Here is a 27,902-nt window from a genome sequence, read left to right as displayed (position 1 = left end):
TCACCATGGCGGCCTAAACCAGAAGGCTTTGGCATTTCAAGGGAGTCTTTGTTTCCCCAAAGAGGCAAACAAAATGGCTGCTGTGCCAGCTTTGCTTACTAATTCCAACAGCATTCTAAAATATTCTCACAGCGCTTTTAAGAAACGAGTAGGGGACGGGTTTGGAGAGACAGCTGTGGGATATAATTAAATATAATGATTTGCTTTTTGAGAGTAGCGTACTGGTTCTGTTCTAGGTACTGCGGTATTATGGTTACCTGTGATTGTAATGGGTTCATTTGATCATTTGAAAGGGTTGCAGACTTGACGAATCTCCTGAAGCAGGTCTGGGAGGGGCTTTCTTTTTGGGGAGAAACAGGCAAGGTTCTGGTGGCATTGAGATGGTGTTGGACTCTTTGGGGTCCTGGGACCTCCTGCATAATCATGCTCAGTGAGTACAAGAGAAGCTGAATTGAAGACAGTGAAAAAGGCATTTAAGACCCATCTTAGAAGTGCTGTCTCGCCTCAGAAGGTGCTAACATACAGAAAAGAAACTGACACCGTGTATCCAGAGGCACTCGGAGTTTAACCTGACGTTGGATAATGGGGTAGTGTTTGAGCCTGTGTTAACTTTTCATATGTTGAACCTGTTTTTGATCTTATTCTATACCCCAGGAATTGGGCCATTCTTATTCCTATTTGTTTTATTTAAAAGTTGAAGGTGCCACTTGTGATGAGAGAATTTCAATTGTGTTTCTCCCCTCTCCACTGTGCAGGGAGCAAGTGAGATTTAATGGGTTTGGAGTGTTCATTTTTGTGGTCTATCCCGGGGCCTTTGTTGACCTCTACACGAATCATTTGCAGTTGATATCCCCGATCCAACAACTCCGAGTGTTCTGTGCAGGTAAATCTCGCTGCACCATTGGGAAAGTTCAATTAATCTTCAAGGATGGCTTGATTTTCTCAGGTTTCACGTGTAAAATGGAGTCTGTTTCTTTCCAACTTTGACAGGTGTGTGGCACAACTTCATCCTCGCACTGATGGCTTTGCTGATCCTGTACTCCTTGCCAATCTTCCTGTTCCCACTGTACTACACAGGGGTTGGTGCACTGGTCACCAACGTCGCAGAGGTAATCCTTAACAGTTCTCCGAATCAACCTGGCAGGGATTTGCACTCACCTTTGGTTGTCCACTAGTCTCATCACTACTGTACTCACAGTATTGTCTGATATCTCCTGGAGAAAAGAATTTTATCTCCTATCACCTCAGGCAGGCGGCACGGTAACTCAGTGGTTAGCACTGTTGCCTCACAGCATCAGGGACCTGGGTTCAATTCCCGCCTCGGGCAACTGTCTGTGTGGAGTTTGCACATTCTCCCCGTGTCTGCGTGGGTTTCCTCCGGGTGCCCTGGTTTCCTCCCACAGTCCAAAGATGTGCAGGTCAGGTGAATTGGCCATGTTAAATTGCCCGTAGTGTTAGGTGAAGGGGTAAATGTAGGGGAATGGGTCTAGGTGGGTTGTTCTTCAAAGGGTCGGTGTGGACTTGTTGGGCCGAAGGGCCTGTTTCCACACTGAAAGTAATCTAATCTAATCTATACTGATTCGTGAATGTGCAAGTAACTATAATGTTTCAGGATCTTTCCTTTAAAGCTTTAGAACTGTTTAAAACGAGAGATGCGCTGTTGAAGTTGTTTACCCTGGGCTGTTTCGGACAGACCCCCACGAATGCCAAATCTCAAAGGGGTCACAAGGTTACACTGCTCGAGAAAGATGAGCTGATTGGTTGGGCAGGTGGACTTGGGTAGAGGTGTTACCAAGGCAATATCCCTACAGAAAAGGGACTGAATGTGAGGGCAGAAACATTGCAGGGATATTTATACCTGCAGGCAGCCACAGAACGGGGAACCTGTAGGAAACAGGGTGTACGTGAACCAAAAGTAGAAATTGCAGGAAAAAGCTCAGCAGCTCTGGCAACATCTGTGGAGAAAACTCAAGAGTTAATGTTTTGGGGTGAGTCACCCTTCCTAAGAAAGTAAACCAGGCATAGTTAAGTGAATATGTTGAGACTACCTTATTAACGATGTTACCCTGAGTAAGTGAGTCAGCATTAAGCAAGAAATTAAATGAACTTGAACCAAAGACTGGCTTGACTGATTCAAGGGTTATCCTATGATTCTGTGTCATGGATCTCTATTCTATAAAGATTAGAAGAGTGAAGGTGATTGGAGTGAAACGTGGAAAATTCTTAAAGACACCAAAATGGTAGGCACAGAGGTTGGTTCCCTTGGCTGGAGAATCTAAAGCTGGGAGAAGATTCTTAGGATAAGAGCTCATCAATTTTCACTTCCTTTGGGAGAAACTTGGAAAGTTGTGAATCTTTGGAAATCTCTACCCCAGAGATTTATGGATTATTGATTGATAGGTATATTCAAGACTACAGCTGCTGACCGGAGAAGCATCTGGAATGTTCTGCCTGTGCACTCACTCTTCTGAGTGGCTAACTCCATATGCATGACTGTTCCTGATGTGGCATGGAGCGTGTGCAGTGTTAAAGCATCACTGATTCCAAATCCTTGCTCTGGGTCCCACTGATTGAGAAACTTTGAGCTGGAGCCTCAAGTCCTCCCTGGGCAGGATCTAGTTGGTTAAGGCTTTGTGTATATAGCCTGAATAACTCAATTGGTGCATGGGTGGGCACGGTGGCTCACAGCGCCTGGGACCGAGGTTTGATTCCCGCCTCAGGCGAATGTCTCTGTGCAGTTTGCACATTCTCCCAGTGTCTGTGTGGGTTTCCTCCGGGTGCTCCGGTTTCCTCCCACAGTCCAACGATGTACAGGTTAGGTGAATTGGCCGTGCTAATTGCCCGTAGTGTTAGGTGGATTAGTCAGAGGGAAATGGGTCTGGGTGGGTTACTCTTCGGAGGGTCGGTGTGGACTGGTTGGGCCGAAGGGCCTGTTTCCACACTGTAGGGAATCTAATCTAATCATAATGCGACTTAAAATCCCAGAGTCCCACATTGGGTAATGATTTATTTCTTAAATATTTTCATAATTTTTTTTTAAACCAGAAGTGACCATTAGCTAAATATTATAGTCAATTCTCCACCTTGGAAATTGTGAGTCTCAATTTATTGACATTTCCTGATTATTTCTCTTCATCGGTTACTGAATTATCAGGGGCCTGTTTTGCATGTACTAAAAGAAAGGCAGGCTAACAGCAATAACTTAAATTTGTCAAGGATTCCACAGACCTCAAAGTGGGCCACAAGAACTTTATTGTTAACCTAGGTCAAGTCAAAGTGTTTATTGTTGGCAGCTGATAGAGAGTTTAGGGAGAAAGTGCTCCAAGGGCATTGCAACATACGTAAACACAGTCAAGAGATCAATAGATAAGTGGCCAGTTTTTTACAGAGTTCTCCTCCTTCCTCCCACCCCCCCCCCCCCCCCGCCCCAATTTATGGCCTAATTGTGTGATTTGAACAATTGGGCAGCAAGTGGTGGTAGCGGGCTGTGAGAGCAGGGGCTTGTGTAAACCGCAGGGCCTTGAAATATAAAGAGCACCAATCTTTGCATTGGGGGATTTTCTGGAAGAAGAATTGTGTTTCAAAGATCAACCAGTAAATTAATTGATTCCAGATTTACCAACTGAGTTTAAATCCTCACCGGCAGCTGCACCACGTTCCCAGACCCATTAGCCTGGGCCTCTGGCTTGCTCGTCCTGTGCTGCCGTCACTGCTCAGCTTGTAGCTGTTAGTGTTCGATCGCAGTGCATGGCAGCCAGAGTTTCAGCCTGTGTCCACATTTTGGGAACCCCTGTATTAAGGGAGTCAGCAGGATGTATTGCTTGGGTAAGAAAGTGGAATGTAAGTACAAGTTCAGCTGTGACCTCGTGGAATAGTAGGACAAGCCCTGAGGGGCCTGATCCTGTTCCTTGTGTGAACCTGAGCCTCAACAGCATTTTGAAAGATCTCCATGACCGTTCTGTGTCTGTGTGGAGTTTACACGTGCTCCCTGTGTCTGTATGGGCTTCCTCCAGGTGCTCCCATTTCCTCCCACAGTAAAGATGCCAAGTTAGGTGGATTGGCCGTGCTGAATTGCCCATTGTGTCCACTGATGTGCAGGCGAGGTGGAAAATGCAGAGTTACAGGGTTAGGGGGTAAGGAGAAGGTTTGGGTTGGATCTTTTCTGAGGATCAGTGTGGACTTGTTGGGCCTAATAGCCTGATTCCTCACTATAGGGATTCTATGGTTTGATTTATCTGAAGGGTATGCTGTCTGCTGTCACCCTTGACTCTACTTTTATGATTGTACCTCCACAAGAGAAAGTCGTTTCTCTTTATCTACCAGATGAAATCCACTGTTCACATAAAACACCTTGATTAGATTAGCCCTTAATCTTCCATTCACAAAGGAACCTAGTCATTATCACCAATCCTGGGATGTGATGGACCAGATAAGGTCCAGAGCTGCATGTAACTGTAATCTTGTGTCATATTTCAGTTCCTGTGGCTGGTATGTAAATGAGGCATTCAGCAGTTGAATGTCTATGGTTCATATAAGGCAGAGTGACAGTACGTTCACTCGCTTTTACCTTCTGTGTCTCAGAATTCCCCAGCCAGTGGACCCCGAGGACTGTCGGTCGGTGACCTTGTAAAATATGTGGAAAACTGCTCTGTTTCCAGTGTGGAGGATTGGCACCAGTGCATTGAAGACATCGCTGCGAAACCGCAGACTGGCTACTGCATCAGTGAGGAAACCATGCAGCAGCTGAGCTCTGTGGGCCGAGGTACTGATCAGAGATTGTTCAGTTTTACAATAAAAATACTGCAGATCTTCACATCTCGCATAATTTGTGAAACAAAGAGCCGTGAAGCTCTGAGGTAGAGCAACAGAGCAGGGGCGATCAATGAATTTATGGCAGTGTTGAAAATGTGGTGCTGGAAAAACACAGCAGCATCCGAGGAGCAGGAGAATCGACGTTTCGGGCATAAGTCCTCCTTCAGATTCTCTTGCTCCTCGGATGCTGCCTGGCCTGCTGTGTTTTTTCCAGCACCGCATTTTTCAACTCTGGTCCTCCAGCATCTGCAGTCCTCACTTTCTCCTAATTTATGACTGTGCAAGGCAAAAGCTGGTGGTGACAGGACAAAGCAGAAACAAAAGCTGGGTTCCAGAAAGGGAAGGTTATCATATTTAGCCAAGGGAAGTCTCCTGTTACCTGGGAAAAAGAAGGAAGGAAGGGAGTCCTAAGCACTGAATTTAAGCACTTCAAATGTTGGCTATTGCTTTCCTTTTCGCTCAGAATTGAGGACTGGTATTGGAAGGGGTCGTTGGAAGTGGGCCGGTTGGTGGGGGTGGGGGGGGGGGGGGCTGGGGTATTGACCTGTTGCCACTGGGCTGTGGCTGCCTTCCTGGGATGAAGCAACATCCTCTGTCTTTCAGATCTTCCAGGTTTCCCTGTGCCCTTTGTTATTGCGTTCCATTTTTAATTGTTTGGTGGGACGTGGTTGTTGCTAACAGGGCCTGCATTTGTCACCCACCCCCGACTGCCCTTGAACTGAGTGCCCTGCTTGGCCATTTCAGCGGCCAGTTAGAAGTGAACCACATTGCTGCAGGTCTGGAGTCACATGTAGACCAGACCACATGAGGATAGCAGATATCCTTCCCTAAAAGACGTTACTAATGGGTTTTTACAATAATCGATTATTGACTAACTTTATATTTGTAGCTGCACTTAAATTCCACCAGCTGCTATGGTGGGATTTGAACCTTTGTCCTCAAAGCAATAGCCTGAGTTTCTGAATACAATTCCAAACGTATACCACTGTCCCAAACACCATTGTATCCACATAGACCTGTCCCATACACACCATTGTATCCACATAGATCTGTCCCATACACACCATTGTATCCACATAGACCTGTCCCATATACACCATTGTATCCACATAGACCTGTCGCATACACCATTGTATCCACATAGACCTATCGCATACACCATTGTATCCACATAGACCTGTCCCATACACACCATTGTATCCACATAGACCTGTCGCATACACCATTGTATCCACATAGACCTATCGAATACACCATTGTATCCACATAGACCTGTCCCATACACACCATTGTATCCACATAGACCTGTCCCATACACACCATTGTATCCACATAGACCTGTCCCATATACACCATTGTATCCACATAGACCTGTCCCATATACACCATTATATCCACATAGACCTGTCCCATACACACCATTGTATCCACATAGACCTGTCCCATACACACCATTGTATCCACATAGACCTGTCCCATACACACCATTGTATCCACATAGACCTGTCCCATACACACCATTGTATCCACATAGACCTGTCCCATATACACCATTATATCCACATAGACCTGTCCCATACACACCATTGTATCCACATAGACCTGTCGCATACACCATTGTATCCACACAGACCTGTCCCATATACACCATTGTATCCACATAGACCTGTCCCATACACACCATTGTATCCACATAGACCTGTCCCATATACACCATTGTATCCACATAGACCTGTCGCATACACCATTGTATCCACACAGACCTGTCCCATATACACCATTATATCCACATAGACCTGTCCCATACACACCATTGTATCCACATAGACCTGTCGCATACACCATTGTATCCACATAGACCTGTCGCATACACCATTGTATCCACATAGACCTGTCCCATATACACCATTATATCCACACAGACCTGTCCCATACACACCATTGTATCCACATAGACCTATCGCATACACCATTGTATCCACATAGACCTGTCCCATATACACCATTGTATCCACATAGACCTGTCCCATATACACCATTGTATCCACATAGACCTGTCCCATACACACCATTGTATCCACATAGACCTGTCCCATATACACCATTGTATCCACATAGACCTGTCCCATATACACCATTGTATCCACATAGACCTATCGCATACACCATTGTATCCACATAGACCTGTCCCATATACACCATTGTATCCACATAGACCTGTCCCATATACACCATTGTATCCACACAGACCTGTCCCATACACACCATTGTATCCACATAGACCTGTCCCATATACACCATTGTATCCACACAGACCTGTCCCATACACACCATTGTATCCACATAGACCTGTCCCATATACACCATTGTATCCACATAGACCTGTCCCATATACACCATTGTATCCACATAGACCTGTCCCATATACACCATTATATCCACATAGACCTGTCCCATACACACCATTGTATCCACACAGACCTGTCCCATATACACCATTGTATCCACATAGACCTGTCCCATACACACCATTGTATCCACACAGACCTGTCCCATACACACCATTGTATCCACATAGACCTGTCCCATACACACCATTGTATCCACATAGACCTGTCCCATACACACCATTGTATCCACATAGACCAGTCCCATATACACCATTGTATCCACATAGACCTGTCGCATACACCATTGTATCCGCATAGACCTGTCCCATACACACCATTGTATCCACATAGACCTGTCCCATACACACCATTGTATCCACATAGACCTGTCCCATACACACCATTGTATCCACATAGACCTGTCGCATACACCATTGTATCCACATAGACCTGTCCCATACACACCATTGTATCCACACAGACCTGTCGCATACACCATTGTAGCCACATAGACCTGTCCCATACACACCATTGTATCCACACAGACCTGTCCCATACACACCATTGTATCCACATAGACCTGTCCCATACACACCATTGTATCCACATAGACCTGTCCCATATACACCATTGTATCCACATAGACCTGTCGCATACACCATTGTATCCACATAGACCTGTCCCATACACACCATTGTATCCACATAGACCTGTCCCATATACACCATTGTATCCACATAGACCTGTCCCATACACACCATTGTATCCACATAGACCTGTCCCATATACACCATTGCAGCCACATTGACCTGTCCCATGTACACCATTGTATCCACATAGACCTGTCCCATATACACCATTGCAGCCACATTGACCTGTCCCATACACACCATTGTATCCACACAGACCTGTCCCATATACACCATTGTATCCACATAGACCTGTCCCACACACACCATTGTATCCACATAGACCTGTCCCATATACACCATTGTATCCACATAGACCTGTCCCATACACACCATTGTATCCACATAGACCTGTCGCATACACCATTGTATCCACATAGACCTGTCCCATACACACCATTGTATCCACATAGACCTGTCCCATATACACCATTGTATCCACATAGACCTGTCCCATACACACCATTGTATCCACATAGACCTGTCGCATACACCATTGTATCCACATAGACCTGTCCCATACACACCATTGTATCCACATAGACCTGTCCCATATACACCATTGCAGCCACATTGACCTGTCCCACACACACCATTGTATCCACACAGACCTGTCCCATACACACCATTGTATCCACATAGACCTGTCCCACACACACCATTGTATCCACATAGACCTGTCCCATATACACCATTGTATCCACATAGACCTGTCCCATGCACACCATTGTATCCACATAGACCTGTCCCATATACACCATTGTATCCACATAGACCTGTCCCATATACACCATTGTATCCACATAGACCTGTCCCATACACACCATTGTATCCACATAGACCTGTCCCATATACACCATTGTATCCACATAGACCTGTCCCATACACACCATTGTATCCACATAGACCTGTCCCATATACACCATTGCAGCCACATAGACCTGTCCCATATACACCATTGTATCCACATAGACCTGTCCCATATACACCATTGTATCCACATAGACCTGTCCCATATACACCATTGTATCCACATAGACCTGTCCCATATACACCATTGTATCCACATAGACCTGTCCCATACACACCATTGTATCCACATAGACCTGTCGCATACACCATTGTATCCACATAGACCTGTCCCATACACACCATTGTATCCACATAGACCTGTCGCATACACCATTGTATCCACATAGACCTGTCCCATACACACCATTGTATCCACATAGACCTGTCCCATACACACCATTGTATCCACATAGACCTGTCCCATACACACCATTGTATCCACATAGAACATAGAAGAATACAGCGCAGTACAGGCCCTTCAGCCCTCGATGTTGCGCCGATCAAAGCCCACCTAACCTACACTAACCCACTATCCTCCATATACCTATCCAATGCCCGCTTAAATACCCATAAAGAGGGAGAGTCCACTACTGCTACTGGCAGGGCATTCCATGAACTTACGACTTGCTGAGTGAAGAACCTACCCCTAACATCAGTCCTATATCTACCCCCCCTTAATTTAAAGCTATGCCCCCTTGTAATAGCTGACTCCATACGTGGAAAAAGGTTCTCACTGTCAACCCTATCTAACCCCCTAATCATCTTGTACACCTCTATCAAATCACCCCTAAACCTTCTTTTCTCCAATGAAAACAACCCCAAGTGCCTCAGCCTTTCCTCATAGGATTTTCCTACCATACCAGGCAACATCCTGGTAAACTTCCTCTGCACCCGTTCCAGTGCCTCCACATCCTTCCTATAGTATGGCGACCAAAACTGCACACAATATTCCAGATGCGGCCGCACCAGAGTCTTATACAACTGCAGCATGACCTCAGGACTCCGGAACTCAATTCCTCTACCAATAAAAGCCAGTACGCCATATGCCTTCTTCACTGCACTATTTACCTGGGTGGCAACTTTCAGAGATCTGTGTACATGGACACCAAGATCCCTCTGCACATCCACACTACCAAGTAGTCTACCATTAGCACAGTAATCCATCTTTTTATTACTCTTACCAAAGTGAATCACTTCACACTTAGCTACATTGAACTCCATTTGCCACCTTTCTGCCCAGCTCTGCAGCTTCTCTATATCCCGCTGTAACCTGCCATATCCTTCCTCACTGTCTACAACTCCTCCGACTTTCGTATCATCCGCAAACTTGCTCACCCAACCTTCTAACCCTTCCTCCAGGTCATTTATAAAAATGACAAACAGCAATGGTCCCAAAACAGATCCTTGCGGAACACCGCTAGTGACGGCACTCCAAGATGAACCTTTGCCATCAACTACTACCCTCTGTCTTCTTCCAGAGAGCCAATTCCTAATCCAAACCTCCAACTCACCCTCAATGCCATATCTCTGTATTTTCTGCAGTAGCCTACCATGGGGGACCTTATCAAACGCCTTACTAAAATCCATATATACCACATCTACCGCTTTCCCCTCATCTACCTCCTTAGTCACCTTCTCAAAGAATTCAATAAGGTTTGTGAGGCACGACCTGCCCTTCACAAAACCATGCTGACTATCCTTGATCACATCATTCTTATCCAGATGTGCATAAATCCTATCCCTTACAATTCTCTCTAAGACTTTGCCCACAACAGAAGTGAGACTCACTGGCCTATAGTTACTAGGATTATCCCTACTCCCCTTCTTGAACAAGGGAACCACGTTTGCTAGGACATAGACCTGTCCCATATACACCATTGCAGCCACATAGACCTGTCCCATATACACTATTGTATCCACATTGACCTGTCCCATACACACCATTGTATCCACATAGACCTGTCGCATACACCATTGTATCCACATAGACCTGTCCCATACACACCATTGTATCCAGACCTGTCCCATACACACCATTGTAGCCACATAGACCTGTCCCATATACACCATTGTATCCACATAGATCTGTCCCATACACACCATTGTATCCACACAGACCTGTCCCATATACACCATTGTATCCACATTGACCTGTCCCACACATACCATTGTAGTCACATAGACCTGTCCCATATACACCATTGTATCCACACAGACCTGTCCCATACACACCATTGTATCCACATAGACCTGTCACATCTACACCATTGTATCCACACAGACCTGTCCCATATACACCATTGTATCCACATTGACCTGTCCCACACACACCATTGTAGTCACATAGACCTGTCCCATATACACCATTGTATCCACACAGACCTGTCCCATACACACCATTGTATCCACATAGACCTGTCCCATATACACCATTGTATCCACACAGACCTGTCCCATACACACCATTGTATCCACATAGACCTGTCCCATATACACCATTGTATCCACACAGACCTGTCCCATATACACCATTATATCCACATAGACCTGTCCCATACACACCATTGTATCCACACAGACCTGTCCCATACACACCATTGTATCCACACAGACCTGTCCCATACACACCATTGTATCCACACAGACCTGTCCCCATACACACCATTGTATCCACACAGACCTGTCCCATACACACCATTGTATCCACACAGACCTGTCCCCATGTACACCATTGTATCCACACAGATCTGTCCCCATATACGCCATTGTATCCACACAGATCTGTCCCATATATACTATATGATTCTTTGGCCCTTTATGTTTTTACCATTTGGAGATCTCGCTTGTGCCTGCTACACTTCCCTACTTTACCTCAGTATTGAAGGTCCGAAGTGCTGTGTTCACACATCCTGAATGTGGTTCTGTAAATGCCCACTTCAGTTGGAGATTTGATTCAGGCGTGACAGGGAAAGGAATGAGGTGATGCAGGGGAGGACATAGGCTGAGGTAATGAATGGGAGTGTGCTGCTATCGAGTGCAAATCAGCATCCATTGATGGGGCTGAACGCTCTGCCGACGAAATTCCTACGACCCCCCTCCAGTCCCCCTGTCTTTAGTGGCCAAGGCTACAATTGCACCTAGCAGAGGGAATAGCCTACAACAGTCTGTACACTGCAGACCAGACTGCCTCGGTTCTGCCTGCATCAGTGGCTTTGAGGTCTTCGAAGCTTTCAATGTTATTTCCCTTTCCCACACTGACCCCTCAGTCCCTGGTCTCACAGTCCTTTGAAAAGAAAATGCATACTCCAGTTCTGGGCGTGGATGGAAGCAACTTCTGACTCGTGATGCCACCTCATTCTAGTTTCAGTCCTGTCCCCCCCCATTTGTCCAGGCCTCTTCTTTTACGATTCACCTCTGTTTAATAGCTTGGCTATCCAGAATTGAGCTGTTGATTGAATAAGACTTCCTATTAAAGGTTTTCATCTGGCATTCATCAGGACAGACACAAGAGGAACAAATTTCAAAGGGAACAGCGATTCATATTGCTTGAAAAGATGGTGATGTTTGGGTGGAGGTGTTGCCATGGAGAACCAGTTTTGTTTTCAAAGTGAGGACAAGTGTCTGTGTGAATAATTGTATCATTTTGTGGAGTGAATCATGTTGCCAAACTGACTGATAAACTTAAATTGGTTATTAGTTTGTAGGTCTTAACACACTTGGGATTGTTCAACAATTGCTGACCAAGTGCAGAATCCCATCTCATTCTTTGACTGTTTGCACAAGGTAATGTTTGACACAGTTGCTGGACCGTATCTCCCAATTACGGGGCATCACACTGGCACTGAAACTCAAAATATCGAGTAATGTTACACATGGTTCCGCATTTGAATGGCACCTGCTGAAAAATCCTGATTGTGCTAAGGGGTTGGCATGGACGGGTTGGACCGAAGGGTCTGTTTCCATGCTGTATATCTGTATGGCTCTGAGTTATACCAACAACCAATTGAAGATTAACAGTCGTTCTGATCAGCGCCAGATGAAAATTTTCACATTGACTCCCTGCTTTCCTGAAATATTCATTAATGATTCTGCCTATTTGATAGTTCGCTGGTCTGCAGCATCATTCCAAAGAAAGTACGAATCTGTGAGATTTATACGTTTGTATGTGACATCCATTTCTTGTTTTTCTATGTTAATGATCAAGCAGCCTATAATTTTATTTCTGAAGGCCCCACAGTACAAATGTTCGTCCATCACATATGAAAAGGAGCAGGCCATCCTCTAGGGCCCATCCATTTCTCTTCAGCTACATTCTGACCTGCTGTGCCATTTGTGCTTTACAGCAGTTTGCTTTGATTTGGCCTGTGTCCACCTTGAATACAGCTGCATTGGCCTTCCCCATTCACATACCCGTTCCCTATGAAGCTTACATTGGCTGCCCCTTCCCATTCACACACCAACTCTTACAAAGGATTCCTTCTCTTGAAACCTCCGATGCTGGACCATGTGCCCCCTCCCAATCCTGTCGTGTGCTAATGATTCCGTATCCCAGACTTCCACTTCTCCACCCCGACCATCAGCTGACAGTGCCTGAGCTCTGAAAGTCCCTTCCTACATCTCTGTATATCATTTCTTTTCAGGTGCTTCTTAAAACGTGCAACTTTGGCCAAGCTTTTGGTCACATGACCTAATCCCCCCCTTTATATGGCTCAGCGCCAAACTTTGCTCAAAGCACTCTTGTGTTTTATTATCCTCATGGTGTTATGGAAGCGAAAGTAGTTGTTGTAGGGGTGGGTTGCAGCCACACCGCGCTCGCTCCAGTCCCAAGTGGGCTGCTGTTCTCGTACATGACCTTGGAAAATCTTTAAAGCTGACCTCTTCCCACATTTGTCACTCGGGGCTCACTCCATCGCAGTGAAATGGTCTTTTGTTCTCTGCAGCGTACAGGAGGCTCGATGGGACCACAGAATGTTGTAGCAATAACAGCCTGGTGGACATCTGCTTCTCTTACCGTGGGAACCTGCAAATCCCTCAGGTCAGATTCTTCAGACTCAACTCTCACTCCAATAAGCAGCTGTTTAAACGTGTTGTGTTCATTGGCACCGAAATCCACACCTGCTGACCTCCTGAAACAAAAATCTCTCTTGTTTCTCCCATGGTGAATATTGTGAGCAGGTGCGGTGGAAAAGAAACATTTGAATACCAATAGGATAATGCTAGGATGGTTACGGATTGTTCACACTGCTATTGTGGTTTTTGTTCAGCTTTTCAGGTTCGTTTGTTATGGGTAAACTTTGGATCAGTCAGTCCAGCCACAAGCAGATAGTGCAGGATTTGTCCTGTTAATACTATTTATAGGCAATAGTCTGTAGAATGTAGAATCAGATATAGTTTGTGCATCCTGCTGGCAGTATTGGCTACAGCTTATTTGTAAGCATCAAACCACAACAGGTGGGAGTCTCTGCTCTGGATACAATATATACACTCTTTGCTATTTTATCCAGGCTTTACTCCAGGTGAGGTGAGTGCAACCAGCTCCTCTTCCCAAATCCACGTTCCACGATGGCCAAAAGAGCCATGTGTCAAACCTCAGCGCTGGTACCCTGATTTGAGCTAGGACAGTAAGGCTTCAACCAAGTTCTCCCAGCATTGTGGACTGCTTTTAAAAATATCCAAGAGTTAGTGCCATTTCCTGTTCCTCCGAGATGGTGAGGAAGATGTGTCCTGTCATTGGTCTGTGGTGTTATCATGCAGCCATGCAATCCAATTGGCAACAGCTGGAAGACCTGCTGGACTGGATGTACCCTTTCTGTCCCTCTAACCTGCTGTGTGTGTGTCTGTCCCTCCCTCTCTCCCTCCCCCTCTCCCCCACACCACACTCTCTGTGAGCTCTTGTTTCCGAGACAATGTCCTGGCTTCCTGAAGATCTGTCTGCAAGATATTACCCCTCCTTGACCCATGTTGATGGTACCAACATTGACCATGATTGTTCACTCTTCACCGCCCGCTCTCTCAAAAGTTCTGAGCAGACCTTGATTCTAAGTATCGAACCCCTAGCCCTGTAGATGCACCAGTTGCTGCTCACACTCTGAAACCAGGAGCTCCAGTTCCAGGTAGTTTCTGCACAGGTAATTGTCCAGGACTTGAGAAGTTTGCCTGGAATTCCCATGCGCAACAGGAAGTACCCCTCATGGTTCTGAGGTGCCCTGCAATTTCCCCACTTTTTTGGGATTGTTAATTTACTTGCCACTGAGCAGATTCCCTTGTTCTGCCTCGCAGCCAGTCACCCTGCCTGGCTCCTGGATCCCCACTCATGTCTTAGTCCCACACTCTGTGTGCCTGCGGATCTCTGTCATGGAACAATACAGCACAGATCAGGCCCTTCAGCCCTCGATGTTGTGCCGACCTGTGAACTCATCTAAGCTCATCCCCTTTGACTATCCATGTGCTTATCCAGGGATTGTTTATATGTCCATAATGTGGCTGAACTAACTGAAGTGGCAGGTAGGGCATTCCATACCCTTCTGAGTAAAGAACCTGCCTCTGGCATCTGTCTTAAATCTATCACCCCCCAATTTGCAGCTATGCCCCCTCATACAAGCTGACATCATCATCCTAGGGAAAAGACTTTCACATGTCCACCCTATCTAATCCTCTGATCACCTTGAATGTCTCGATCAAATCCCCTCTTAGCTGCCACCTTTCCAATGAGAACAGACCCAAGTCTCTCAGCCTTTCCTCATAAGACCTGTTGTCTTGCTGCTGTCACCGTTCAGCTCCATCCTGTGGTTTGCAGGGCGAGTGGGTATCATTCAAGAACACATTGCAATACAGGAGAAAGTTGTGATCATCCTTACAAGGTAGACAGCAGTAATGATTATAAAGTTCATTCGTGAGCTGTGGCCAGCATTTGTTGTGCCAGACTGTGCTTGGGGCCATTTCATCTCACAGAGGCTACTGCATTGCTGTGGGACCAGGGAAGGACAACAGATTTCTTTCCCTTAGCCACATCAGAGAGTCTTTCTGACAATTCAGGAGAGTTGACATGATCCCCCCCCCTCCTATCAGCTTTCAATTTGTGTTTATTTCATTAAGTTGCTCTAGTGGGCCAGGAAGTAGTGCATTAGACTGGGTATGTGCATTATTAGTTCAGTAACATATTTGAGAAGTTGAAGCTGCAGGGGGGAAAAGAGTAAGCCATGTTCAAGGCTTTAAGCCGATGAATGAGTTGCCAGGCATTCTGACTGTTTGGGGATTTGGGACTAAAGGGGCACACTGCTGATGACCTGCTGCACCTCACTGCCTGTCGTATCTTTGTTTGTGGTTTCCAGTATGCTTGCCTTTCCGCCAGAAAGGCCATTGAATCGAGCCGGGTGTGTCAGACAAACACGGACTGTCTGAAGGAGTTGGCGCCCAGCCTCTGTGTGAAGCCCTCTCTCGAAAATCAAACCAGGCTGATCAGAGTCAAACACTTGTCTCCCATGGCCATGCTATTTGTAGGACACCCTGTTCACCTTCAATATGCAGGTCTGTCACATTAAATACAATGCTGGGACGTAGTTTATAATGTGGAACTGTTTCCATGCTGTACCTCTGTATGATGCTGAAAAAGGCACCGTTACACAAGAAATACCAATTTAAGTGAAAAACCAACAATTTATACGGTAATTTATACTCCTCTCATACAATCTAAATGTTGGTTTCCCCCCCCAAATTGGTATTCTTGTGAATTATCCTGATGAGTGCAAGACAAAAAGCTTGATCAGAATGTCTCTTTTCAGCAACCCTCAAACACAACAGTATAATCTTCACTCAAAGTATCACTGACAGTCAGGGCTAGAATATCTAACAGACTGGACCACTTGAACAGCTCTTTCAAAGGGAAGCTGTTGACACATTGATGCTGGGCATGGAAGAGATAAAATGTGAGGAATAATGTAGGCAGAGGGAAAAGTTAAAAATCACAGATTTTCTGGAAAAAGCAGAATTAAAATATGTCATGGTGAAATCCATCACTTTTAGCTGTTGTCTGAGGGACAGTACGTCTCCACCCACTTGAATAGATTTGATGTCTCGAGTCAAAGAAGACATCTCTGACAGTGTAGAAACATAAAATATAGAAGTAGATATTGATCATTTAGCCCTCGAACCTGCTGTACCAATCATAGCTGACCATTGGGTTCAATATCCTAATTCCTCCCCCCATCCTCTGTCTCTTTAGCCACAAGAGCTATATGTATGTCCTCCTCAAAAACATAATGTTTCAGCCCAAGGCACTTCCAGTGGCAACAAATTCCACAGGCTCTCGAAATGAAGAAATTTCTCCCCATCTCAGTCCTAAAAGGTTTACCCCACCATCCCCCCTCTGCATCCAACATGTCTAGTCTTGATTAAATTTTATAGGTATCTATGAGATTTCCCCCTACACTCATCTAAACTTCGGTGAGTACCATCTCAATGTCTCGTCGTTTATCAGTCCCACCATTCCCGTTTAGCTCCCCTTAGACAGTGCACGGGATTGTGGGCTCAGAGCTCCAGAGTGGAACTGACCCCCTTGTGCCCTCCTTGTCTTGCCCAATACCTGCAGTCAGTGTTGCAGCATTTACATTTGATGATTGGCTGCTTTGGATGAATAGCCGGGCCTATTTCAAGCTGCTATTTTTCTCCTACACTGGCTTCTGATTGGCATTTTGCTTGAGCACGTGTAAACTTCCTGAACTTGGAGTAGAGGGTATGTATATTAGATGATGCACCCTCCACTCTAACTAAATATCAGACAGAGTAAAGATTGGCTGCAGTGTATAATCTTTTCCCAATTTTGTTCTGGATGATATCGCTGTTGTGATGATAGTAATGAAATGTGCCTCCTCGTTTGCAGTCAGTCTCACCAACTACATGCCGCGGTTTGGATTTCTACACCTGGACATCCCTGTGGTCATTGAAACGTTTTGCAAGTATCCTTTTCTTGTTACCTAAACCACAGAGCTGCCACGGAGAGGTAAAAATATGGTTGAAAGTACCCAGGATGACTTGTGAGAGGTTGGTCTTTGAGTCTGAATCAGTCTGCTCCTGGTAACAGGGGTGGCTGCCCTCAGTAACGCTCTCATCTCTCCAGCTGACCCATGGTGCCAGCCCAGAATTCCCCAGGTCATAGAGGGTACTGCAGTCAGTGGGGGAGCCAGCTGGGTTTCAGGGCTTTGTTGCCATTTGTCACATCCTGGTGGTCCTTCAGTCTCCTCTGTCAATATTAAGAATGTCCAAATGCAGGAGGAGTCTAATTAGACAATAGACAATAGATGCAGGAGTAGGCCATTCAGCCCTTCGAGCCTGTGCCGCCATTCAATATGATCATGGCTGATCATTCCTAATCAGTATCCTCTTCCTGCCTTATCTCCATAACCCTTGATTCCACTATCCTTGAGAGGTCTATCCAATTCTTTCTTAAATGAATCCAGAGACTGGGCCTCCACTGCCCTCTGGGGCAGAGCATTCCACACAGCCACCACTCTCTGGGTGAAGAAGTTTCTCCTCATCTCTGTCCTAAATGGTCTACCTCGTATTTTTAAGCTGTAATTGTCCCATTTTGCCCGTGCCAAGTTCTTCAACTCTCTCTTAATGCCTTTTCCCTGTTTCCTTGCATAATCTTCCTTTTCATATGTTTATCCAGTTCCCTTTGAAATTCTGGGCGGTTTGGTCTCTAACCCATTCAACTCTTATGGTAACATCTTCCATTTTTGAGTAATTCTTGGTTTGCGGATATTTCATCCAACTCCCCACTTCACAATGCCAGTGATTGTCTTTGAGGAAGAATCGCTTTGGATTCAAAATATTAACGCAGATTCTCTGTACAAATACTGTCAAACCTGCTACGTTTCATCGTTACTTTTAGTTCTTCGGATTTCCAGCATTCACAGTATTTTGTTTTTAATCCTTGTTCCAGTCCTATTCTGCCCCCAACTCTTCCTTGTACATTGTTGACTGGATTGTTGCAATTTCCTGCTCTTCCTCCTAAACTGGAAATTATCTTCTCCCCTGCTCCCAGATTTCACTTTTCTCTTGCTTTACCTTGTGCCTGTTTGACATTTTGCTTCAGTGGCTCCATTTTCCTCCTAATATTCGTGATAAACTCATGGGACTTCAGTTGCATTTCCTCGCACCCCGCTATCAGGCTCTCAGTTTCTCCATCTCCAAACTGAATTCCTCATCCCTTGTAGTTTGGTTGAATGCCCTCTCTACTTCCCTAGCTATGTGGCTTATGAGAATACCAGTCCCAGCCTGGTTGAGGTATTGAGCCTTCCATGACACAAATCACAAAGATGCATATCTCCAGCCAGAAGCCCACGAAGCACAACCCACTTCTTTCTTTCAGCCACTCATTCACTTCTCTACTCTTATTCGTTCAATACCAATTTGCATGTGGCTCAGATAATAATCCAGAAATTATTATGCTCGAGGTTCTAATTTTTTTAATTGAGCATTTTCATTCCCCCCTCAGCAGACCTTCCTTCTCTGTTCGACCTCTGTCACTGGTACCAGCATGGACACGACCACTGAATCCTTTCCTTCCCTTCCCTTCCCACTGCGAGTCTCTCTTGTTAGAGTAAATATCCTAAACCTTGCTTCCAGGGCAGACAACACAGCAGCCTGGCCCCTCACCGCTTGCTGTAGAGGACAGTGCCATTCCCCCTCACTGTTACTGTCCCCTGCCAATCCTTACTCCATTAGCCCTGCCTCCTTTCCCTGACTCTCTAGTGGCTTCCTATGTCACCTCCTGGCTCATTCTCCTGAGAAGAGAGAGGTTTAGAAAAGACATAATGGGCAACTTTCCTTTTACACAGAGAGTGGTTTGTGTGTGGAATGTACTTTCCGGGGAAGTGGTGGCTGCGGGTGCGGTTGCAACATTTAAAAGGCATTTGGATAAACACATGAAAATGTGTTTGGCGGGATATGGGCCAAGCGCAGGCAGGTGGGACTAGTTGAGTTTGGGATCATGGTCAGCATGCGCTGGTTGGACCGAAGGGTTTGTTTCTATGCTGTGAAGCAAGGTTGCTGCAACTGCAAGTACCCTTGTCCAGAGGCTCCCACATCCTACAGTCCCACCATGTCCGTGTTAATTAGGAACTGCTCCTTAATTCTTTTATTAATATCGTCTACATCACCAAAAATGTTTTAGCACTGACAGTAAACTTTACAAAATTGATGAGAACAATACAATATTTACAACACTGATATCAAACTTTGTTTCTAATGTCAGCAGTTACAGATTTACCTGCACAAAACTGGAAAACGTGCCGCTGCACTTAAAAGGTTCAGAAACTAAGATTACTTAGTGTGGAAACAGGCCCTTCGGCCCAATAAGTCCACACCGACCCTTTGAAGAGCAACCCACCCAGACCCATTCCCCTACATTTACCCCTTCACCTAACACTACGGACAATTTAGCATGGCCAATTCACCTGACCTGCCCATCTTTGGACTGTGGGAGGAAACTGCAGCACCCGGAGGAAACCCACACAGACCCGGGGAGAATGTGCAAACTCCACACACAGTTGCCTGAGGCGGGGATTGAACCCGGGTCTCTGGCGCTGTGAGGCAGCAGTGCTAACCACTGTGCCACCGTGCCGCCCACCACGGTCAGACTAACTCCAGCTCACGACAGTGCTGAACTTGTTTTTCATGTAACCTTTCTGTCCTGGTCGTGCTGCCTTCCCCCACATTGATGATCCATCACCTGTTGTACTGCCATTGATGAGTGGGTGAAACTCCTCAATTGCAGCTTTGAAATACTGTGTTGATCCTGATGGAGTTACACAGTTTAATAGTTCACTGGGTGCAGGTTGGCTTTTCTTAGAGAAAAGCGTAGGATAACCATTAAACCTCTGTTCAGTTGCATTGCAGTCTGAAGTACATGGTTAAGGCTATTGTACTTGGGTCATATTGCTCTACAAGCGTTCCAGAGATTTGGTCTGCTCCACAAATCAAATCCCACCCCATTCATTTGAATTCGGTTTAAAAGAACGTTGAAGTAAATAAGAACCTGGCGTCTGTAAAAGTAGTCAAGAAGCATTGTAAAAGTCCAGGTGTTTGACTAATGGAGGGATGGGCACATTGCCAGGGGCGCTGTGGATGAATAACTAAAGACGTCTGTTTGGTCAAATGTGGAAATGATGAATGTTGGCTGATTTCCTTCATTGAACTGTACCAGATACCTGCTTTCCCTGTCTGGGGCCCTGGCTGTCATCAACGCTGTGCCTTGTTTTGCCCTGGATGGGCAGTGGATGCTGAGTTCTTTTCTGGAAGCCACGCTAAGTTCACTGGTTGTGGAAAAACAGAACCGAGAGCTCGTTGCCTTTTTTATCTTGCTGTTTGGCAGTGCTCTCCTGGCTTCTAACGTGGTCCTGGGACTCTGGATGGTCACCACAAGGTAGTACGTCTGGCCTGTCCTCGATGAGCTCACACTGAATGAGGGGTACTTCTCATCGTTGCCTTGTTGGCACCCCTCCCCGTCATCTGAGTGAACCCTGGCGATATCGCCGAGCGCTGTCCAAGATTTTAACAAAACCCTGGGCTGTGCCCACAAGACTTTGCACTCCCTGTTCCTCCAGGTGAGGTTCCTCACTAGGACAGCGCAGTTGGAAAACCAGCTGTGTATCGCTGTCATGCAGTGCTGTGCATTGTGTAATATTGTTGTATTTAATTCCAAGCAGCGATGGGATTGAAGTTTGATGGCTCTTACTGTCTTTTTAGACAGATTTGCAAATCTGAAATCTCCTGTCGAATGTCAGTGAGCACACGATGGTCTCCTGCCCGAAACGTTGATTCCCCTGCTCCTCGGATGCTGCCTGACCTACTGTGCTTTTCTAGCACCAAGCACTCTCGACTCTGATCTCCAGCGTCTGCAGTCCTCACTTTCTCCTAGTGAGCACCAGGTGCAGGGTTTGGTGCCCAGGATCATAAAAAGTACTTGATTTTGAATATGCAGCAGCCAGAGGAGCAGACTGTCAGTCTGACAAAGGGGAACATGGTTTAAAAGTCGATTTGAAGGCAACAAGGTGTTAAAAACAACCAGTAAATGTTGGAATTACAACAGTCCATGTATCCATGAGGACATAGGTTGATCCTTGGATCTGACCACTTTCCTCTCCACAGACACTGTGTTTCCAAGCTGTTTGGATTCTATTTCCACCAATCATTGTGAACATTTTTTTGCATTAGAACATTACGAATGCAATCGTATGCCGTTATGTAGTTTTGGCCAATCTATAAATTATTTAATATGTGCTGTTCGACTCTGAAGTAAATGTGGTGCCTGGCTGCTGGCGCTCAATAGACGCCAACAGAAAGTACCTATTTTGCCACGCATTCAATGAGTTGCTCTTCTGAACAGTGTAGTGAAACATTATGGCTGTCACATTTCTGGACATATTTTACCTTCAGAGGTATCAGTGAGGCCCTTCATCAATTACAATTTAACCCCAATTAAGTCTCTCTCAAAAAGGGAGTGATATGGCAGTATAAACCAAGCATCATACATTGGAACAAGAACAGATTGCTGGAGAATCTCAGCAGGTTTGGCAGCAGCGGTGGAGAGAAAGCAGAGTTGACGTTGTCCGCATACGCTGCCAAAATGGGTGAGATTCTGCAGCCATTTCTGTTTGCGTTTGTGCCATCTGTGTAAGTACTGTGTTAAATGTTTGGGTGTAACTCCATTTTAACTCAATTGTTTTGAAACTGGTAGGAGAGGAATGGAAAGCTTTGGTACAATCCAAATATTCATACTGGGGTTAGTGACTGGAGACAGATAACGGCTAAGCATGTGTCTATATGTCTGAATGCTGATCTGTTTTTGGTCTGTGTGGCTTGTGGGCCATTTTTATTCCAATCCACTCTTCCTGTACAAACCTTCTAGAGATTTTTAAAATCATCAGGAGCATAGATAAGGTGAATGGCAGGTGTCTTTTCCCTAGGGGTGGGGGATTTCAAAACTAGTAAGCATACTTTTAAGGTGAGAGCAGGAAGATTTTAAAAAGACACGAGGGACAATTGTTTTACACAGAGTGGTTCGTGTGTGAACTGAATTTCAAGTGGTGGATGTGGGTACAGTTATAACACTTAAAAGACATTTGGGTAAGTACATTAGTAGGAAATGTTTGGAGGGATATGGGCCAAGTGCAGGCAGATGGGACTAGTTTAGTTTGGGATTATGGTCAGCAAGGGCAGGGGGGATGCAGTATGACTGTTTCAATACTTTTAGAGAGTCAGACAGTTATACAGCATTGAAACAGTCATACAGCGCCACAGAGACGTACAGCACGGAAACAGACCCTTCGGTCCAACCTGTCCATGCTGACCAGATATCCCAACCCAATCTAGTCCCACCTGCCAGCACCTGGCCCATATCCCCCCAAACCCTTCCTATTCATAGACCCATCCAAATGCCTCTTAAATGTTGCAATTGTACCAGCCTCCACCACATCCTCTGGCAGCTCATTCCATACACATACCACCCTCTGTGTGATAAGAGGTCTCTCTTATATCTTTCCCCTCTCACCCTAAACTATGCCCTCTAGTTCTGGACTCCCCGACCCCAGGGAAAAGACTTTGTCTATTTATCCTATCCAGCCCCTCAGAATTGTGTAAATCTCTACAAGGTCACTCCTCAGCCTCCGACACTCCAGGGAAAAAAGCCCCAGCCTGTTTAGCCTCTCCCTGTAGCTCAGATCCTCCAACCCTGGCAACATCCTTGTAAATCTTTTCTGAACCCTTTCAGGTTTCACAACATCTTTCCAATAGGAAGGAGACCAGAATTGCACGCAATATTCCAACAGTGGCCTAACCAATGTCCTGTACAGCTGCAACATGACCTCTCAACTCCTGTACTCAATACTCTGACCAATAAAGGAAAGCATACCAAACGCCTTCTTCACTATCCTATCTACCTGCAACTCCACTTTCAAGGAGCTATGAACCTGCATTCCAAGGTCTCTTTGTTCAGCAACACTCTCTAGGACCTTACCATTAAGTGTAGAAGTCCTGCTAAGATTTGCTTTCCCAAAATGCAGCACCTCGCATTTATCTGAATTAAACTCCATCTGCCACTTCTCAGCCCATTGGCCCATCTGGTCAAGATCTTGTTGTATTTCGAGGTAACCCTCTTCGTTGACCACTACACCTCCAATTTTGGTGTCATCTGCAAATTTACTGACTGTATCTCTTATGCTCGCATCCAAATCATTTATGTAAATGACAAAAAGTAGAGGTCATTGGAGAGTGGCCGTTTTAATGGGTTTCAGGTTCTTGTACATATTTATTGTGAATTTTTTAAAAGGTATATTCAACATTTTGTCCATCATCAGAGTTTTAAATAGATGAATTAAAAAGGGAAATAATATTGGATTAAAAAAGCCAATGTGGGACTTGTGTAACCCTGGGATTTAAGCAGTCCTGCTGTCTACTCGCTGAGCAAGCAAAGGCTCTGTCAGCATTCTGGCTGTATCGTCTTTACTTTCACGAAAGCACCTGATGCCAAATTATTTCAATAATTTCCTTGCAATTTTTAAACAGTTCTTTCACGATTTGTGGGCGATGCTGGAAAAGTTAGCACCTAATTTCGTCGGACTGAAAGTCTCGTTCTGCTATTTAAGTCAACCACGTTGCTGGGGGTCTGGAATCTCATCTAGGCCAGACCAGGTAAAGGCAGCGATTTCCTTCCCAAAAGGACATTAACGAGGTTTACAGAGTGAGAGAGCTAAGAAGAGCCAGGAGGGTACATGAGAAGTCGTTGGCAGGTAGGATCAAGGAAAACCCTAAGGCTTTCTATAGGTATATCAGGAATAAAAGAATGACTGGAGAAAGGTTAGGGCCAGTCAAGGATACTGGCAGGAAGTTGTGGGTGGTGTCCGAGGTGATAGGAGAAGCAATTAAATAAATATTTTTTGTCAATGTTCACACTGGAAAAAGACAATCCTGTCGAGGAGAATACTGAGATACAAGCACTGAGAGTAGATGGGATTGTGAAGGAGGAGGAGGTGTACGCAATTCTGGAAAGTGTGAAAATACATGTCCCCCAAGCCGGATGGGATTTATTTTGGAATTCTCTGGGAAGCTAGGGAGGAAATTATGGAGACCTTGGCTTTGATCTTTATTCATCATTGTCAATGGGAATAGTGCCAGAAGATTGAAGGATAGCAAATGTTGTCCCCTTGTTCAAGAAGGGGAGTAGAGACAACCCTGGTAATTATAGACCAGTGAGACTTACTTCGGTTGTGGGTAAAGTGTTGGAAAAGGTTATAAGAGATTGGATTGATAATCATCTATAGAGGATTAAGTTGATTAGAGATAGTCAACATGATCTTGTGAAGGGTAGGTTGTGCCTCACAAACCTTATTGAGTTCTTTAAGATGGTGGCCAAACAGGTGGATGAGGATAAAGCGGTTGATGTGGTGTATCTGGATTTCAGTAAGGTGTTTGATAAAGTTCCCCATGGTAGGCTATTGTACAAAATACAGAGGCATGGGATTGAGGGTGATTTAGTGGTTTGGATCAGAAATTGGCTCACTGAAAGAAGACAGAGGGTGGTGGTTGATGGGAAATGTTCATCTTGGAGGTCAGTTATTTATGGTACCGCAAGGATCTGTTTTGGGTCCACTGCTGTTTGTCATTTTTATAAATGACCTGGATGAGGGTGTAGAAGGATGTGTTAGTAAATTTGCCGATGGCACTAAGGTTGGTGGAGTTGTGGATAGTGCAGGCAGATGTTGCAGGTTACAGAGGGACATAGATAAGCTGCAGAGCTGGGCTGTGAGGTGGCAAATGGAGTTTAATGTGGAAAAGTGTGAGGAAATTCACTTTGGAAGGAGCGACAGGAATAAAGAATACTGGGCTAATGGGAAGACGCTTGGTAGTGTGGATGAGCAAAGATGTCTCCGTGTCCTTGTACATAGATCCTTGGAAGTTGTTGTTAAGAAGGCATACAGTGTGTTAGCTTTTATTGGTAGAGGGATTGAGGTTCAGAACCATGAGATCATGCTGTAGCTGTACAAAATGCTGGTCTGGCCACACTTGGAGTATTGTGTACAGTTCTGGTCACTACACTATAGGAAGGATGTGGAAGCTTTGGAAAGGGTGCAGAGGAGATTTACTAGGATGTTGCTTCGTATGGAGGGAAGGTCTTATGAGGAAAGGCTGAGGGACTTGAGGCTGTTTTCGTTAGAGAGAAGAAGGTTGAGAGGTGACTTAATTGAGACATATAAGATAATCAAAGAGTTAGATAGGGTGGACAGTGAGAGCCTTTTTCCTCGGAGGGTGATGCCTAGTATGAGGGACATAGCTTTAAATTGAGGGGGTGATAGATATAGGACAGATGTCAGAGATAGTTTCTTTACTCAGAGAGTAGTAGAGGCATGGAATGCCCTGCCTGCAGCAGTAGTAGACTCGCCAACTTTAAGGGCATTGAAACAGTCATTGGATAGTCATATGGATCAAAATGGGCTGGCACAGTGGCTCAGTGGTTAGCACTGCTGCCTCACAGCACCAGGGTCCCAGGTTCAATTCCAGCCTCAGGTGACTGACTGTGTGGAGTTTGCGCATTCTCCCCATGTCTGCGTGGGTTTCCTCCCACAGTCCAAAGATGTGCAGGTCAGGTGAATTGGCCATGCTAAATTACCCATAGTGTTAGGGTGCATTAGTCAGAGGGAAATGGGACTGGGTGGGTTACTCTTCGGAGGGTCGGTGTGGACTGGTTGGGCTGAAGGACCTGTTTCCACACTGTAGGCAATCGTAAAAAAAACAATGAAGAATAGGTGGGGTTCAGATGGTTGCAGTGCCCTGTGAAAGCATCGAGGGCTGAACAGCCTGTACTGCGCTGTAATGTTCGATGTTCTCACAACCCAAAGTGGTTTCATGGTCACTCTTAGACTACTGTTTAATTCCACATTTTATCAAATTCATACTTCATTATCAGCCCCGGTGGGATTTGAACTCCTGTTCCCAGAGCATTAATCTGGGACTGTGAATTATCAGTCCACTGACAGTACCACTAAATCACTGTCTCCCCTATTTACAGAGAAATCGAAACCATCTTCTTACAATAACGTGCAATTTGTGCGATTCTGTATTAATTATACCTATTTTTTTCCTGGAAATTCCGTCACCTCCAATCTATTTAATTCACTTTCGATATTATGTTTGTACGGTTTAATGTAATCTGGGGCTGATTGCAAGTGAGTCAGTGGAGATGGGGTTGGGGGGGGGGGGGGGGGTGGGGGGGCGCATTCCTGCTGTAGGAACAGGTATAGTGTTACACCCAAGGCAGAACTGCAGGAGAACTGTCATGAACAAATGGTTTGTGGTTAACTGATAGCCATTGCAGCAGGATTTCCCAAGCTGAGTTGTGAGTAAGAGATGGAGGGTGGAGTAGAGGGAGGGAGGAGTTTGGAGACTTTGAACCCCATTCTCCCCCAGCTTGACAACTGAAGCCTTCCAACACCTCTGTCCCACCCTGCCCCCAAATTCCACATGTGAGCTAATTGTTTTGGACGCCTTGAATCATGCAGGTAACAATTAATGTGGGAAGGCAGGGGGGGGCAGCATTTCTTATTTTGAGTCTTCACTGAATATCTATTTTCAATGAGAAAACTGGAGAGAGTTGCAGGACCCAGGATATAGTCCAATGTACTTTTTCTTTGTTCAAGCAGCTTGCCCTGAGGAGAATTGAACTTAAAACCCTCTCTCATTTATACAGTCAGAGTGACTCTGACACATGCAAGAAGTTGTCCCCTCGTATGCTGGGACAAATAAATGCAGCTTACAGAGTCCTTATCTTTTTACCTTTATGGCAATCTCCGTTAACTTTTCTCAACGCCACCTTAGAGCCTGGTGGCGTTTTTCAATAGTCCCCTGCTTGTTCAGTTGCTACCATATTCTTCCCAAGAACATCATCTTTAAATACATCTGTACCCAACACTTTTCATTTCTTGCAAACATCGCAATGTGTTTTTTTTATAGATTCAGTCTTGGGACGTGGGTGCCGCTGGCTGGCCAACAAATTATATCCTGTCCCTGGTTGTCTTTGAGAAGATAATAACACCTTCTTAAACCACTGCAATCCATGTGCTCTAGGTAAACCCACAATGGTACTCCAGCATCTGCAGTCCTCACC

At 45.4% G+C, this 27,902-nt stretch overlaps 1 protein-coding gene across 3 annotated transcripts in view; it reads left to right on the top strand.

The window, feature by feature from the left end:
- mbtps2 (membrane-bound transcription factor peptidase, site 2) overlaps window positions 1–26,994 on the top strand; it is a 35,276-nt gene extending 8,282 nt beyond the window's left edge. The window contains exons 4-11 of one of the 3 annotated variants that reach the window (XR_011962516.1): window positions 756–883; window positions 967–1,109; window positions 4,582–4,762; window positions 13,684–13,778; window positions 16,075–16,270; window positions 17,622–17,697; window positions 20,949–21,348; window positions 21,491–26,994. Coding sequence is in view for 2 of the 3 variants with exons in the window: in XM_072584653.1 (XP_072440754.1) it covers window positions 756–883; window positions 967–1,109; window positions 4,582–4,762; window positions 13,684–13,778; window positions 16,075–16,270; window positions 17,622–17,697; window positions 20,949–21,171 (1,042 nt within the window). In the remaining variant the exon portion in view is untranslated. Of the gene's footprint in view, window positions 1–755; window positions 884–966; window positions 1,110–4,581; window positions 4,763–13,683; window positions 13,779–16,074; window positions 16,271–17,621; window positions 17,698–20,948 lie in introns of all 3 variants that reach the window. The other 2 variants (XM_072584655.1, XM_072584653.1) reach the window with 2 other exon arrangements.
- Window positions 26,995–27,902: the final 908 nt, after the last annotated feature.

The sequence above is a fragment of the Chiloscyllium punctatum genome, chromosome 15 (assembly GCF_047496795.1).
Source record: "Chiloscyllium punctatum isolate Juve2018m chromosome 15, sChiPun1.3, whole genome shotgun sequence".
In the NCBI taxonomy this organism is placed as follows: domain Eukaryota; kingdom Metazoa; phylum Chordata; class Chondrichthyes; order Orectolobiformes; family Hemiscylliidae; genus Chiloscyllium; species Chiloscyllium punctatum.
This window is presented reverse-complemented; position numbering and strand designations above follow the sequence as displayed.